This window comes from Schistocerca nitens, chromosome 8, assembly GCF_023898315.1.
Source record: "Schistocerca nitens isolate TAMUIC-IGC-003100 chromosome 8, iqSchNite1.1, whole genome shotgun sequence".
NCBI lineage: Eukaryota > Metazoa > Arthropoda > Insecta > Orthoptera > Acrididae > Schistocerca > Schistocerca nitens.
Genome location: NC_064621.1, coordinates 35,610,113 through 35,623,090, shown reverse-complemented (window position 1 = coordinate 35,623,090; position 12,978 = coordinate 35,610,113). Strand labels below are relative to the sequence as shown.

At 44.2% G+C, this 12,978-nt stretch overlaps 1 protein-coding gene across 2 annotated transcripts in view; it reads left to right on the top strand.

Moving 5' to 3' along the window:
- The first annotated feature begins 1,623 nt into the window (after positions 1 to 1,623).
- Positions 1,624 to 12,978, top strand: part of LOC126199264 (myrosinase 1-like) — a 152,431-nt gene continuing 141,076 nt past the window's right edge. Inside the window, exon 1 of one of the 2 annotated variants that reach the window (XM_049936068.1) lies at positions 1,624 to 1,860. In XM_049936068.1, the coding sequence (XP_049792025.1) occupies positions 1,701 to 1,860 (160 nt within the window). In that variant the 5' untranslated portion in view covers positions 1,624 to 1,700. The remainder of the gene's footprint in view (positions 1,861 to 12,978) is intronic. The other variant, XM_049936067.1, reaches the window with a different exon arrangement.

Genomic DNA, 12,978 nt, shown 5'->3' with positions numbered 1-12,978 from the left:
GACTTATGTCAATATACGTGAAAGTCTTTACTTCTAGTATAAAGCACAACATTTTATCTATAAGAAAAGTATCATAAACTGTGCGCTATAATTGCGTAATGACATACTCGGCTTCCTGCCCCGAGTTGCGTGACTTAGATTTGGTTCAGTAAAATGACGCCATGTGCAGCCTATATTATGGGGATACTGGAGTACACACAGAGCTTAATTTTCGCTCCACTGCAAAGATGAGTGATACAGATGTGTCAGTGTCTTTGTGAAACAGCAGAAATCACTAAACTTGAACAAGACCCCAGCGTCTGACGCAGTCCCTATGACATCCTGTGTAGAATTTGCAGCTGAATGAGGCTCCTTCTTCACGGTAATATGCCATAGAACCCTCAAATATGTCTCTGTGTTCAGCGGTGAGAGGGAAACCTCTGCTTACATCCATCTATAAGAAGGATACGTGGGGTGTTCACGAAACTACGCGCCGTCACCATTGACATCCACCTGTTGCGGAACATTAGAACATGTTCTGAGCTCAGCCGCAATGAGGTACCTCGTACAGAATGACCTCCTCCTAGAGAACCAGGATCCGCTCCGCAAAAGTCGGCCATGCACATGACGTTCTGAAAGTTATGGGTCAAGGCATACAAGTGGATACGGTTTTCTGGACTTCCGAAAAGCTTTCAAGTCGGTAATCTATGTTTATTAACGAATGTACGATGGTAAGGGATATCAAATGAAATTTGTGATTAGACTGAGGAGTTCTCTCTGAAACGAAAGCAACATGAAGTCTTGGGAGGAGAGTCACTGACATGCGTGAAAGTAACTTCAGGCGTGCTCCAGGACAGTGCGTTGGGACCCACTGTTATATGTGTTGTATAGTAACGACCTGGAGGCAATATTATTAATAAATTTAGGTTTTTTTCAGATGATACACTTACCTCTGATAACGTACTATCAGAACCAAGTTGCTGAAGCACATTTTCATAACAGACAGTTACCATACATTTTACAGTTCTTTCAAAGACTTGTAAACGGCATTTAAATTCACGAATTTGACTAGATTTACTGCAAGTATTCACACTTCCGCTTTTGTTCTCATCCAGTAACAACACAAGCATCTGCACATGCACTTTTTTGTTAGTTTAGGCTTGATACACACACTAGAGATCCAAAGGTATTCAATACCAATAACTGCCACTATTTACTTTTCACCTGCAGAGGCGGCACACTATGCTTCATTAGATCTCTGTGAAGCTTTTAAATACTTAAAGGTTATTTCTTACTGACAGAACAACTTAAAATATTATTTGTTACTGACATAACAGCTGTGTATTAAGAATCAATTTCTTTCACGAAATTGGCTCTCAAATGATTTCAAGAATTGTAGGAATAACATTACTGTGTATGTCAGACATCTGGAAGAGGCGCTCACCACAAAGTACACACGTGAAGAAAAAAAAAAAAAATAAATGAAAATAAAAAAAAAATGAAAATTCTGGAGCACGTGTGCTACAACAAGCTGCCAAGCTGCGTCTTGCCGATCAGCTTGACACTCGGTAAACTCCGATATCAGAGGACATCGGAGCTAATCTCAAATGAAATCGATTTGTCGCCGATGTCTTGAGAGCGGAGAAGATAGTGCGCTATAGCAGCAGCAGAGATTTACCTGGTTTTGTACGAAGTTTGCGCTTTTTGAGTCAGCAGGCTACATGGATCCTGGTCACGTTCCTACCGTGATGATATTGGCGGTCGTACTGTCTTTGGTGGGCACAGCTGTAACGCAGCAGCCCACCGCAAGCTTTCCTGAGGACTTCATTTTCGGCGCCGCTACGGCCTCGTATCAAGTGGAAGGAGCCTGGAACGAGGACGGTAAGAAAATTTCAGCCTTAGCATTCATTTTTCTCTGGCTGAACCCACATTTTGCGAAGTCTCATAGGGCGTGACGACTAATTCAGGCTTGCTCTTACTGTCGTTAATACATCACGTTCTATCTCTGCCACAAATTTACCCCAACGTGATGTACAAGGCGATTCAGTGATCATGTTACAATCTCTCAGAGATTGTGGAGAAGGGAAAATGTATCACTCCGAGGTAAGGGACCCCGGTCCGGAAACGAAAGAGTCGAAAGTTACTTGCGAGAATCATTCTGACAACTCTGACAGTGGTACACATGCACTGGTAGCGTTGTTGTCAAGATTGTAGGGCAGGACACTTTCACAGTGATAGTGTGGACAAGAGTTATGAGCACTTGTTCATTTCTGCTACTGTGAATCTCGTTTTTTTCTACAAAACGAGACTCAGCTCTTAAGGCATGCTCAGAGCCTGTATTCATTGGACATGTTTTTCTTGTTTTGGTCCACACCTACTCCTTAAAAAAATAAAAAAATTAGAAAACACCCTTGCAGTACAAGAGATGGCTTTCGAAGCTGAACAAGTGCTCGTAGCTGTTACGTACGCATTTTCAATATTTGATCTCTCATGCATTTTCAGAGTACACGTAAGACTTCTTGCTTATGTATCTAAGATCTAGCAGTTTCAGGAAGTAGGATATGTGTGATTGGTTCCCACGAGGGCGCTAACACCGCATGGATGTCAGGAGACCTTCCGTGATGCCTTGAAGATGGAACTTGCTGTTAAGAGACCTCACCAACCACACACACACACACACACACACACACACACACACACGGTATCATTTTCTGATAAGGAATACATCCCTTTCTCCCTGTCATTTTTATATGCACACATGAGTGAGGTGCATTGTTTACATTACACAAAGCGTGGTACTCAAATCTCAGCCAGTAGTCGTTCTAATTCGGTGCTTTAAGTGTACCTTGGCACCTGATATTATAAGGGACGATCAAAAAGAAACGATCCCGAGGCCTAATTACAGAAACCAGTACTTGTATGTTAGAACTATTGGGCCCTGGCTGTTGAGACACTTGTCCCGCTGTGACACAAGGCGGTGAATGGCTGTCTCATAAAATTCCCAGAGCTGTGATCTTAACCAGTTCCGCACATACAGCTGGACGTCGTCGTCCGAGGTGAATCGTTTACCCCTCAGAGCATTTTTAAGGGGACCAAAAATGGTGTAATCACAGGGAGAGGGGTCATGACTGTATGGAGGGTGGCCGAGAACCTCCCATTTGAATTTCTGTAGGAGTGCCGCGACTGTGTTAGCCGTATGAGGTTCTACGTTTTCTTGGAGCAGAATGACGCCATAGATGAGAGTGCATCGTTTTGATTTGATCGCTTGGCGAAGGGTGGTCAAGGTTTGCAAGTAATGCTGGGCATTCACTGTTGTCCCATGTAGCAGGACGTGAATCAGAAGGGGGCCATCTTGGTCAAAGGACAACGTCAGCATAAGCTTTCCTGCACTTGTGTGGATGTCGTGGCTTTTTTGGGTGGTGGTGACCCTGGATGCTTCCACTGGAGACGTTGTCATTTTGATTCTGGTTCGCAGTGATGCCACCATGACTCATCTCCAGCCACCACTCGTGCCAGGAACGCATTCCCTTCCCGAGGATAGCGCTGCAGATGAACAAGACAGTGGGCCGTTCGACATGCTTCCTGGTATGGTTGGGCACAGATTTTGCGCATGTGCAGTCGTTCCTTCATCTTGGTGTCAACACTTCCGTTGCCGGCCGGAGTGGCCGAGCGGTTAAAGGCGCTACAGTCTGGAACCGCACGACCGCTACGGTCGCAGGTTCGAATCCTGCCTCGGGCATGGATGTGTGTCATGTCCTTAGGTTAGTTAGGTTTAAGTAGTTCTAAGTTCTAGGGGACTTATGACCACAGCAGTTGAGTCCCATAGTGCTCAGAGCCATTTGAACCAATCAACACTTCCGTCGCTCAATCCGATCACGGCGGCTATGGCTTTCACTGTAACTCTGCGGTACTGGGTAACGAGAGCATCCACCAGCTGGACGATGTCATCGGTAATGCAATGTGGTGCTCCAGACCGTGCATCATCGGCTAACGACACCTGTCCTTCCCTGAGCGCTTGTGCTGCGCCTTCACCCTTGCAAGGGACAGGCAGTGTTCGGCGTACCCTTGTGACATTCGTCGATGAATATCCGTTCCTCCTACTCCTTCCGCTGTCAGAAAACTAGCAATACCTCTTTGCTCTTCTGTTGACGCCTCCATGTCACTGTTTGCAATGCGACTGGCAGCATGCTTCTGCTAGCTCTGACGTGCGCGCGTGCCCTCTAGCGACGAGCTGTGAACTTCCACGCTCTGGTTGGAAACATCTCGTCACACACGCCACGATATTACCCTCCTGTCACCGGTTTGCGCATTCCAGACTCCTGCTCGTTTCTTTTTGAATGCCCCTTACAGTTTATCGACAAAGGCAAAAAACAGAATGTCAGCATTGGCAGTGGAGATCGTCATGTGAGAATCTTGGATTTTGAGCAAGCCACAGTTGAGAGATTCAGTAATGTTGCATCCACCTACATTCTTATAGTTGACATGTGCTACGGTCGTAACACTTTGCACACTATTGCAGGCGATATATGTACAGCATCAGAAGATTTATGTACTAGAAATAACTGGTGTGGATATAATGCATTGGTTTCCTTACAAAGGTTCAACACACGTATTCTTCACAAATGAAGTCTCCTTCATATATGCCACACATTTTTAAGAGTTAGGATAGTCTCGTTTGTAACTATGTCAACCAATATGCGATTGCTGGTAGCTCTCATTAACAAAGGTTTGGCAGAGGCTGGAATGGTTGTTAATGATCTTGTAAAATCTGTATGTCTGCAAGCCGACTTACCAGCTGATTTTGGAGCCCAAAATTACGGAACTATTGTGCTGATTGGAGCATGATGAATATTCCAATGTTGATACGCACTTACAGCTTAGTGTAACGCTGGATAGATCGTGCAAATCATCTTGCGTTGCCAGAACATTCATCTGATTTGAAACATCGTAATTTTGTTTCTTTGGGGGGATTATGTGAAGACTCTGTAGTGTGGTAATCGGTTGTGACGTATGCTGTGATATTTCCGTTGCTATAATATTACGTCCTGCATCTGGGTCTCCATCTCAGAGTGTTTTTAATACGCCCCGACTCCTTGAACATGCTATTCTTTCATTGAAAAACTATCATAAAGTGGAACGGGGTGTGCGGTGTCATTCTTTAAGAGACAACATTATTTTTTCTGCAGTAGCACAACCAAATTCGTGGAGACACCTTGCATAGCTGACATTATTGTACCTAGAAAAATTGAGATTTTCATCCGTTAACGTACAGTGATACGAAAGCTATCTACAGTGCGTTGTGTGATGCTTGTGACCGTGTTTGGTGTGATGGCGTGAACGTAAGGAAATGTACGTGAGCTCTCGGAAACTGTGGAGGTGTCGGGGATGATCGTAAATAGTTAGTCAATGACAAAACATCGCAGTAAATAACACGCATACACGTATGATGGAAATCGGAGACTACGTTTGTATACTTAAAGAACAAAAGTAAAGAAAAAGTAGAACGACAAGGAATACTATATCGAACGTACACGAACAGCATACAACCGATGTTGCAGCGCGCTCAAGTACGGAAGTAGGTCTTGGTGGTATATATTAGATTTCAGTAATAGAAACTTGAACGAAATGTTGGAAACTGTAGTAATGTGACGTGTATGGGAATATCTTTTAAGGATGTACCAGATCAAAACCGAAATAGACGGCATTATGTGAACATAGACGTAGCTAACCACTTTGCTTCATTGTTGAGTCACTGGAAAGAGAACTTTGTTGAAAAAGGATCAGATCTGGTGCCATGGAAACACTCTTTCTTCAACGTAATGTGCCACTCATCGCTGTAATGGTCTCAAGCATGAGAGGCTGTCAGTCCAGATTCGCATTGATCTCTTTGCTTTACGGTCAAAATTTGGCCTTTGCTTAAGGTGACAATTTGGCTTGACAGGTGAAAAATTTTTGTTAAACGAGGAGGTGATAGCTTGTCAAAAGATATTTCTCAGATGGATTCGAAGAGTTACAATCTCCCTGGCTAAAGTGCATACTAATAGCGCAGGGTACGATGGGAAATAAGTTTATAGGGAAAGTCTTCATTTCTTATTCGCCAGTCTTATGTGTATCCTCTTAAGTGATGCACCGCAAAAAGGGTCGATAACGGCTATCGGATCGGAGAAAAGTCGAGTACACCAACAAATACGTCGGGAACAACGGCGACAGTACACAAAACTAGCAAAGCTAATACAGTTTTACAGATGAGATGACAAAACACTGAAGTTTCATTCTTGACACTGACTCCAGCATATATACAGTGTGATTCTTATTAACGTTTAAAAATCTATGATGCAACGTAGATGAAGCTGAGACAAGTAATATAATATAAGACGCAAAGGCCCACGAATATCGGGAAATAACCCGAAAGTGGGTGAGAAATGAGGAATATGTGACGTCGCCAGATGACGTACCTCGCCGCACGGTGCAGCGGTTGGACTTACCAGTCTGTCGAACCTGATCTACCCAACCCAACTCACGTATTGAGGTCGGTGTGGTTCCGGAACTAGGTGCGCGAATCCAGCTCGCTTGTCACTCAGGGTTCGAGTTTCGCGTCTGACAGGCAGCATCCTTTCCATTGCGTTAGACAATTATGTGTTTACATTGAGGTAAGACTCGTTATTTTATTTACCGGTCTTGCAGTTTCTGCTGGTTTATTGCGAAGTACATTACAACAAAAGTGTGTCGTATTGCGTCACAAGGAGACGGGTATAGACTTCCGAATTTCGTCGTCACCAGTTAATGATCTACATTTTCTTAACTAAATAATGTCTGTAAAGAAAAGAAAGATGGGACGAAAGGAAAGAAACACAAAATAAGATCATCTTTGGCTCGGTTACAGCGAGGACAGTAATTTTGCGACTTTTACGTTTACAACAGATCATGTTTACAAATTTATTCGAAATTTGCTCCGTTGTGCAGAAATGCGTAGTACTACCCCCTACTGGCGACAGTAAGGTCGACAAAGTTGCTTGATGACTTCACATACCGAGCGAGGTGGCGCAGTGGTTAGACACTGGACTCGCATTCGGGAGGACGACGGTTCAATCCCGCGTCCGGCCATCCTGATCTAGGTTTTCCGTGATTTTCCTAAACCGCTCCAGGCAAATGCCGGGATGGTTCCTTTCAAAGGGCACGGCCGACTTCCTTCCCCGTCCTTCCCTAATCCGATGAGACCGATGACCTCGCTGTCTGGTCTCCTTCCCCAAAACCTACCTACCTACTTCACATATTCAACATTTGTCACCCAATTACTTATTACTTATTTATCGCAGTGGCGTCAACGTCGCTTCGTGTGTTTTTAAACGATAGTAATAAGCAGCATCAAGTATGTGAAAAAATATCTGGAGAATACAACTGATTTTGAGGAACGGGAAAGAATACCGAAAAAATACTGACTCACAGCAACACGAACCAATCTTAGCAGGAAATACTCATCGATCCTGTACCAGAAGAAACGGAAAAACCTGTGGTTTTGAGAATGCGATCATCAACGGATAATTGAAAAACATTTGAAGTCGAAATAAAGAATAAATAGTGTGCACGAAACTTTGCTACAGAAAGTGTAGAAGGAATGGAGAACTTGCCGGTTGGAATTAAAGAATGACACGACCTTGTTAGCACCAAAATGTCGTCAAACATGGTGGTCATAGCACTAAGTAGAAACGCCCAGCAAAGAGTACGGCAAACCTACGAAGGACAGTGGTGAGCGAGGGAAAGTGTTTCTAAGGGTGAGCAAATCCGAAGAGGAAATGCTCCCCTAATCCGAAGAGTGTGAGGAAATGTTACTCAATTCTTGGCTGGGAATTAGAACCTCATAGAGAGATTACATGTGGGAGAAGCAAAGGTGTAAACTGTAAAGAAAGAGTGAATGGGACGTTAGACCCTAATCCATGTAGCTTCATTGAAACCGGTAATAATGAATGATACAGATAGCTATTCTGTTTCCAAGTTAAACATTATGACCACCTGTCTAATAGCCGGTGAGTCCACCTTTGGAACGGATAACAGTGGCGACGCAACATGGCATGGAAGCAGTGAGGCCTCGGCACGTCGCTGGAGGGAGGTGGCACCACATCTGCACACACAAGTCACTTAATTCCCATATATTCCGGCGAGGTGGGCGATGAGCTCTGACGCTACGTTCAATCACGACCCAGATGTGTTCGATCGGGCTCAGATCTGGCGCATTGGGGGGCCAGTACGTCAACTGGAACTCTCCACTGTGTTCCTCTAACCACTCCATTACACTCCTGGCCTTGTGACATGGCGGGTTATCTTATTTAAAAATGCCACTCCCGTCGGGAAACATGATCGCGAAGGTGTTTACGTGGTCTGCAATCAGTGTACGATACTCCTCGCCTGTCATGGTGCATGGCACGAGCTCCACTGGACCGACGGATGCTCATATGAATATCCTCCAGAGCGTAACGGAGCCGCCGTCAGCTTGCCTCCGTCCCACTGTACAGGTATGAAGGGGCTGCTCCTCTAAAGATGACGCATTCGCGCCCTCCCATCGGCATCATAAGGAAGGTATCGGGATTCATTAGACGGCGCAGCGCACTGCCCCTGCACCGACGTCCAGTGCCGATTGTCACGAGCGCTTTTCAGTCGCAGTCACTGATGTCGTGATGTTGTACTGGTAGATGCACGGGTCGTTCGCTGCGGAGGCCCATCGTTAGGAGTGCCCGGTGCACTGTGTGTACAGACACACTTGATGTTCAGGTGGATCAAAACAAAATGTCCAGACACTCTGTGACCAAAATGGTACTGAAACAGGCCGAAATACTAAACGTCTTTTTCCAAAGCTGTTTCACAGAGGAAGACTGCACTGTAGTTGCTTCTCTAGATTGTCGCACAGATGACAAAATGGTAGATATCTAAATAGACGACAAACGGATAGAGAAACAATTAAAATCGCTCAAAAGAGGACAGGCCGCTGGACCTGATGGGATACCAGTTGGATTTTACACAGAGTACGCGAAGGAACTTGCCCCCCTTCTTGCAGCGGTGTACCGTAGGTCTCTAGAAGAGCGTAGCGTTCCAAAGGATTGGAAAAGGGCACAGGTCATCCCCGTTTTCAAGAAGGGACGTCGAACAGATGTGCAGAACTATAGACCTATATCTCTAACGTCGATCGGTTGTAGAATTTTGGAACACGTATTATGTTCGAGTATAATGACTTTTCTGGAGACTAGAATTCTACTCTGTAGGAATCAGCATGGGTTCCGAAAAGGTCGTGTGAAACCCAGCTCGCGCTATTCGTCCACGAGACTCAGAGGGCCATAGACACGGGTTCACAGGTAGACACCGTGTTTCTTGACTTCCGCAAGGCGTTCGATACAGTTCCCCACAGTAGTTTAATGAATAAAGTAAGAGCATATGGACTATAGGACCAATTGTGTGATTGGATTGAAGAGTTCCTACATAACAGAACGCAGCATGTCATTCTCAATGGAGAGAAGTATTCCGAAGTAAGAGTGATTTCAGGTGTGCCGCAGGGGAGTGTTGTAGGACCGTTGCTATTCACAATATACATAAATGAACTGGTGGATGACATCGGAAGTTCACTGAGGCTTTTTGCGGATGATGCTGTGGTATATCGAGAGGTTGTAACAATGGAAAATTGTACTGAAATGCAGGAGGATCTGCAGCGAATTGACACATGGTGCAGGGAATGGCAATTGAATCTCAATGTAGACAAGTGTAATGTGCTGCGAATACATAGAAAGATAGATCCCTTATCATTTAGCTACAAAATAGCAGGTCAGCAACTGGAAGCAGTTAATTCCATAAATTATCTGGCAGTACGCATTAGGAGTGATTTAAAATGGAATGATCATATAAAGTTTATCGTCGGTAAAGCAGATGCCAGACTGAGATTCATTGGAAGAATCCTAAGGAAATGCAATCCGAAAACAAAGGAAGTAGGTTACAGTACGCTTGTTCGCCCACTGCTTGAATACTGCTCAGCAGTGTGGGATCCGTACCAGATAGGGTTGATAGAAGAGATAGAGAAGATCCAACGGAGAGCAGCGCGCTTCGTTACAGGATCATTTAGCAATCGCGAAAGCGTTACGGAGATGATAGATAAACTCCAGTGGAAGACTCTGCAGGAGAGACGCTCAGTAGCTCGGTACGTGCTTTTGTTAAAATTTCGAGAACATACCTTCACCGAAGAGTCCAACAGTATATTGCTCCCTCCTACGTATATCTCGCGAAGAGACCATGAGGATAAAATCAGAGAGATTAGAGCCCACACAGAAGCACACCGACAATCCTTCTTTCCACGAACAATACGAGACTGGAATAGAAGGGAGAACCGATAGAGGGACTCAAGGTACCCTCCGCCACACACCGTCAGGTGGCTTGCGGAGTATGGATGTAGATGTAGATGTACCCATCATGAAAGTCTGATGTTAGTTACGCCGCCGGCCGCAGTGGTCTCGCGGTTGTAGGCGCGCAGTCCGGAACCGCGCGACTGCTACGGTCGCAGGTTCGAATCCTGCCTCGGGCATGGATGTGTGTGATGTCCTTAGGTTAGTTAGGTTTAAGTAGTTCTAAGTTCTAGGGGACTGATGACCACAGCTGTTAAGTCCCATAGTGCTCTGAGCCATTTGAACCATTTGTTAGTTACGCCACAGTTCGCTGCCTGTCTGTTTCACCAGTCTACCCAGCCTATGACGGCCGACATCTGTAATGAAGGACGGCCGCCCATTCCCACGACGTCTGGACGCGGTTTGACCTCGGTTTCGCCACGTGTTGAAGACACTCGCCACAGCACTCCTCGAACAGCCGACAAGTCGTGCAGTTTCCGAAACGCCCGTGCCGAACCTCCGGGACATAAAACTCTGCTCTCGGCCAAACCGAGATCGATCGCCCCCCCCCCCTTCCATATTCTACACACGGGCAGCTCGCTCACTGATACCACATGCACAGTGCGTGCGTCTAACTAGCTGTCATTCCTCGCCAGATGACGCTGCTATCGCCTGGACAGGTTTACATCGATAGTATGCATGTGGTCATAATGTTCTGGCTGATCAGTGTATTTATAAAACGTTATTCCTACTAAAGGACAGTATCAACATTAAAAGCTGTCCACTGTTTATATAATATTGATATCACCCAAGTTTTGGCCTGCTGGACGAACTTTCGCCATATAAATTGGAGTTTTCCCTAGTTGCCTGTTTCCCTTTGAACAAACAATGACTATCATTTGCAAGTCCCACAGAATGCGAACCCACTGAAGTCGCAAGAAACATTATTTGAACGTAACCCTATGTTTTATAGTAAAGTGCGTATCGGAAACGCTAGGAGACTTCAGGACAGCCGAACAGGGGATAACATTTCAACATGGACCCTCCCTCTCATGCATTTTACTTACAGGATAGTTGGCGTTCCTGTACTCAGCAATACTGGATGGTGTGCTGGAGTACATACCAGGAAGAAGTATAGCGTACCGAGTTGATTCTAAGTCACATTTATTCATAAAATAGAGCGAACTTACAAACTTCAGCAAACTTTTAAGGGGCTCCGGAACGCCCTATACTTGCAATGTTAAAATAACGCTTATAAATTACATCTTTCCTCACAAAGTATTTGAGGTAGGAAGTTGAACTTTTTACAGATTATTTATTGGAATATGGGCTACAACTTAACACAGGGATTTTACAAAATTTTAGTTCAGTTATTAAAGATGATTTTTTTTCAATTGTAATCAAAATTCACATTTTTTTGCAATTTTTTATTTATATATTCAAAAATATACAGTTTTTTGGAAAAAGGCTGTGTTAAATTATGCAGAAGCTACTGTGTAACATTTACTGAAAGTTTGAAACAAATATGTTTGGAAGATCCTTAGAAAACATGTAATTAGTATGAGAAAATAAAAGTTTTGGGAATCGAGCGACAAAGATTGGATTAACTTTTTAGTGCATTCCAGGTCCATAGGATGGATTATCTTCATCCTCTGCAAACTCCTCCTCCAGCTTCCTCTTGTTCCTCCTCCTGTTTACTCTTGCTTGTATTTCTAGACTCTTTACAGCCCTGTCTGCAGCCCGAAGGCGTTCCTTGTCTAAAGCAAGCATCGCTCGTACCATGTTAGAACCTATCTTCATTCCCATATTTCTAAATACCTTTGGCTTTCCAACATTTCTCCTTTTCTTAAAAGCCTTCAGAGGATTTCTAATAACTTATCTTTTACTCATTATTATAGTTCAACAAAACAGAGACTCAAGAAAGAGAATTAATTACGAATATTTTCGAGATAACGACAGAGTAAATAAACATGAAACAATCGACAATCACACCAGCGATATATATTGAACCATCACAGGTTAGCCACAACACATACTTTATCTCACATCACTAAAATGTACCTGATGAACACGGACGTTAATAATAACACCATTTGACAGCAGTTTAACAGCGCCACAGTGGGTCACGCCCATGTAGAACACATTTCAAAAAAAATTTAAAAATAGTTGTAGTCTTCGGAATTGAATAAATTATATATCTATTAAAAGGTAATAGTCTGCATATTCAGAAAACGCAAAAAAGTAAAAATTGAACTTTTCATGATTTTGAGCCTTTCCGGAGCCCCTTAAAGCAATCCTTTCACTATGGTTCTTTAAGGGGCATCTGTCTTCCACAATGCTAGTCATTCGTATTCAGCGGGGATTGAGCTCGGTGAAGGAAGCAACAAGAACACTCATCTGCTACAAAAACTCAGATAGTGAAACATTAAGAAAGGAAAAGTTCACCATCTCTCGCGCAGTTCGAGATGTGAAAACTTGCTTGCGCCCCCCCCCCCCCCCCCCCCCGCAGCGGAAAGACGTCACGAAACGTAATCAGGATCACGATGCATGAAGTGAATAGTGACCAGATATGGAACAAAGACGTACCTGACGGAATCTACGAGGGCTGTTCAATAAAGAATGATTATAATTTTTTATTGTC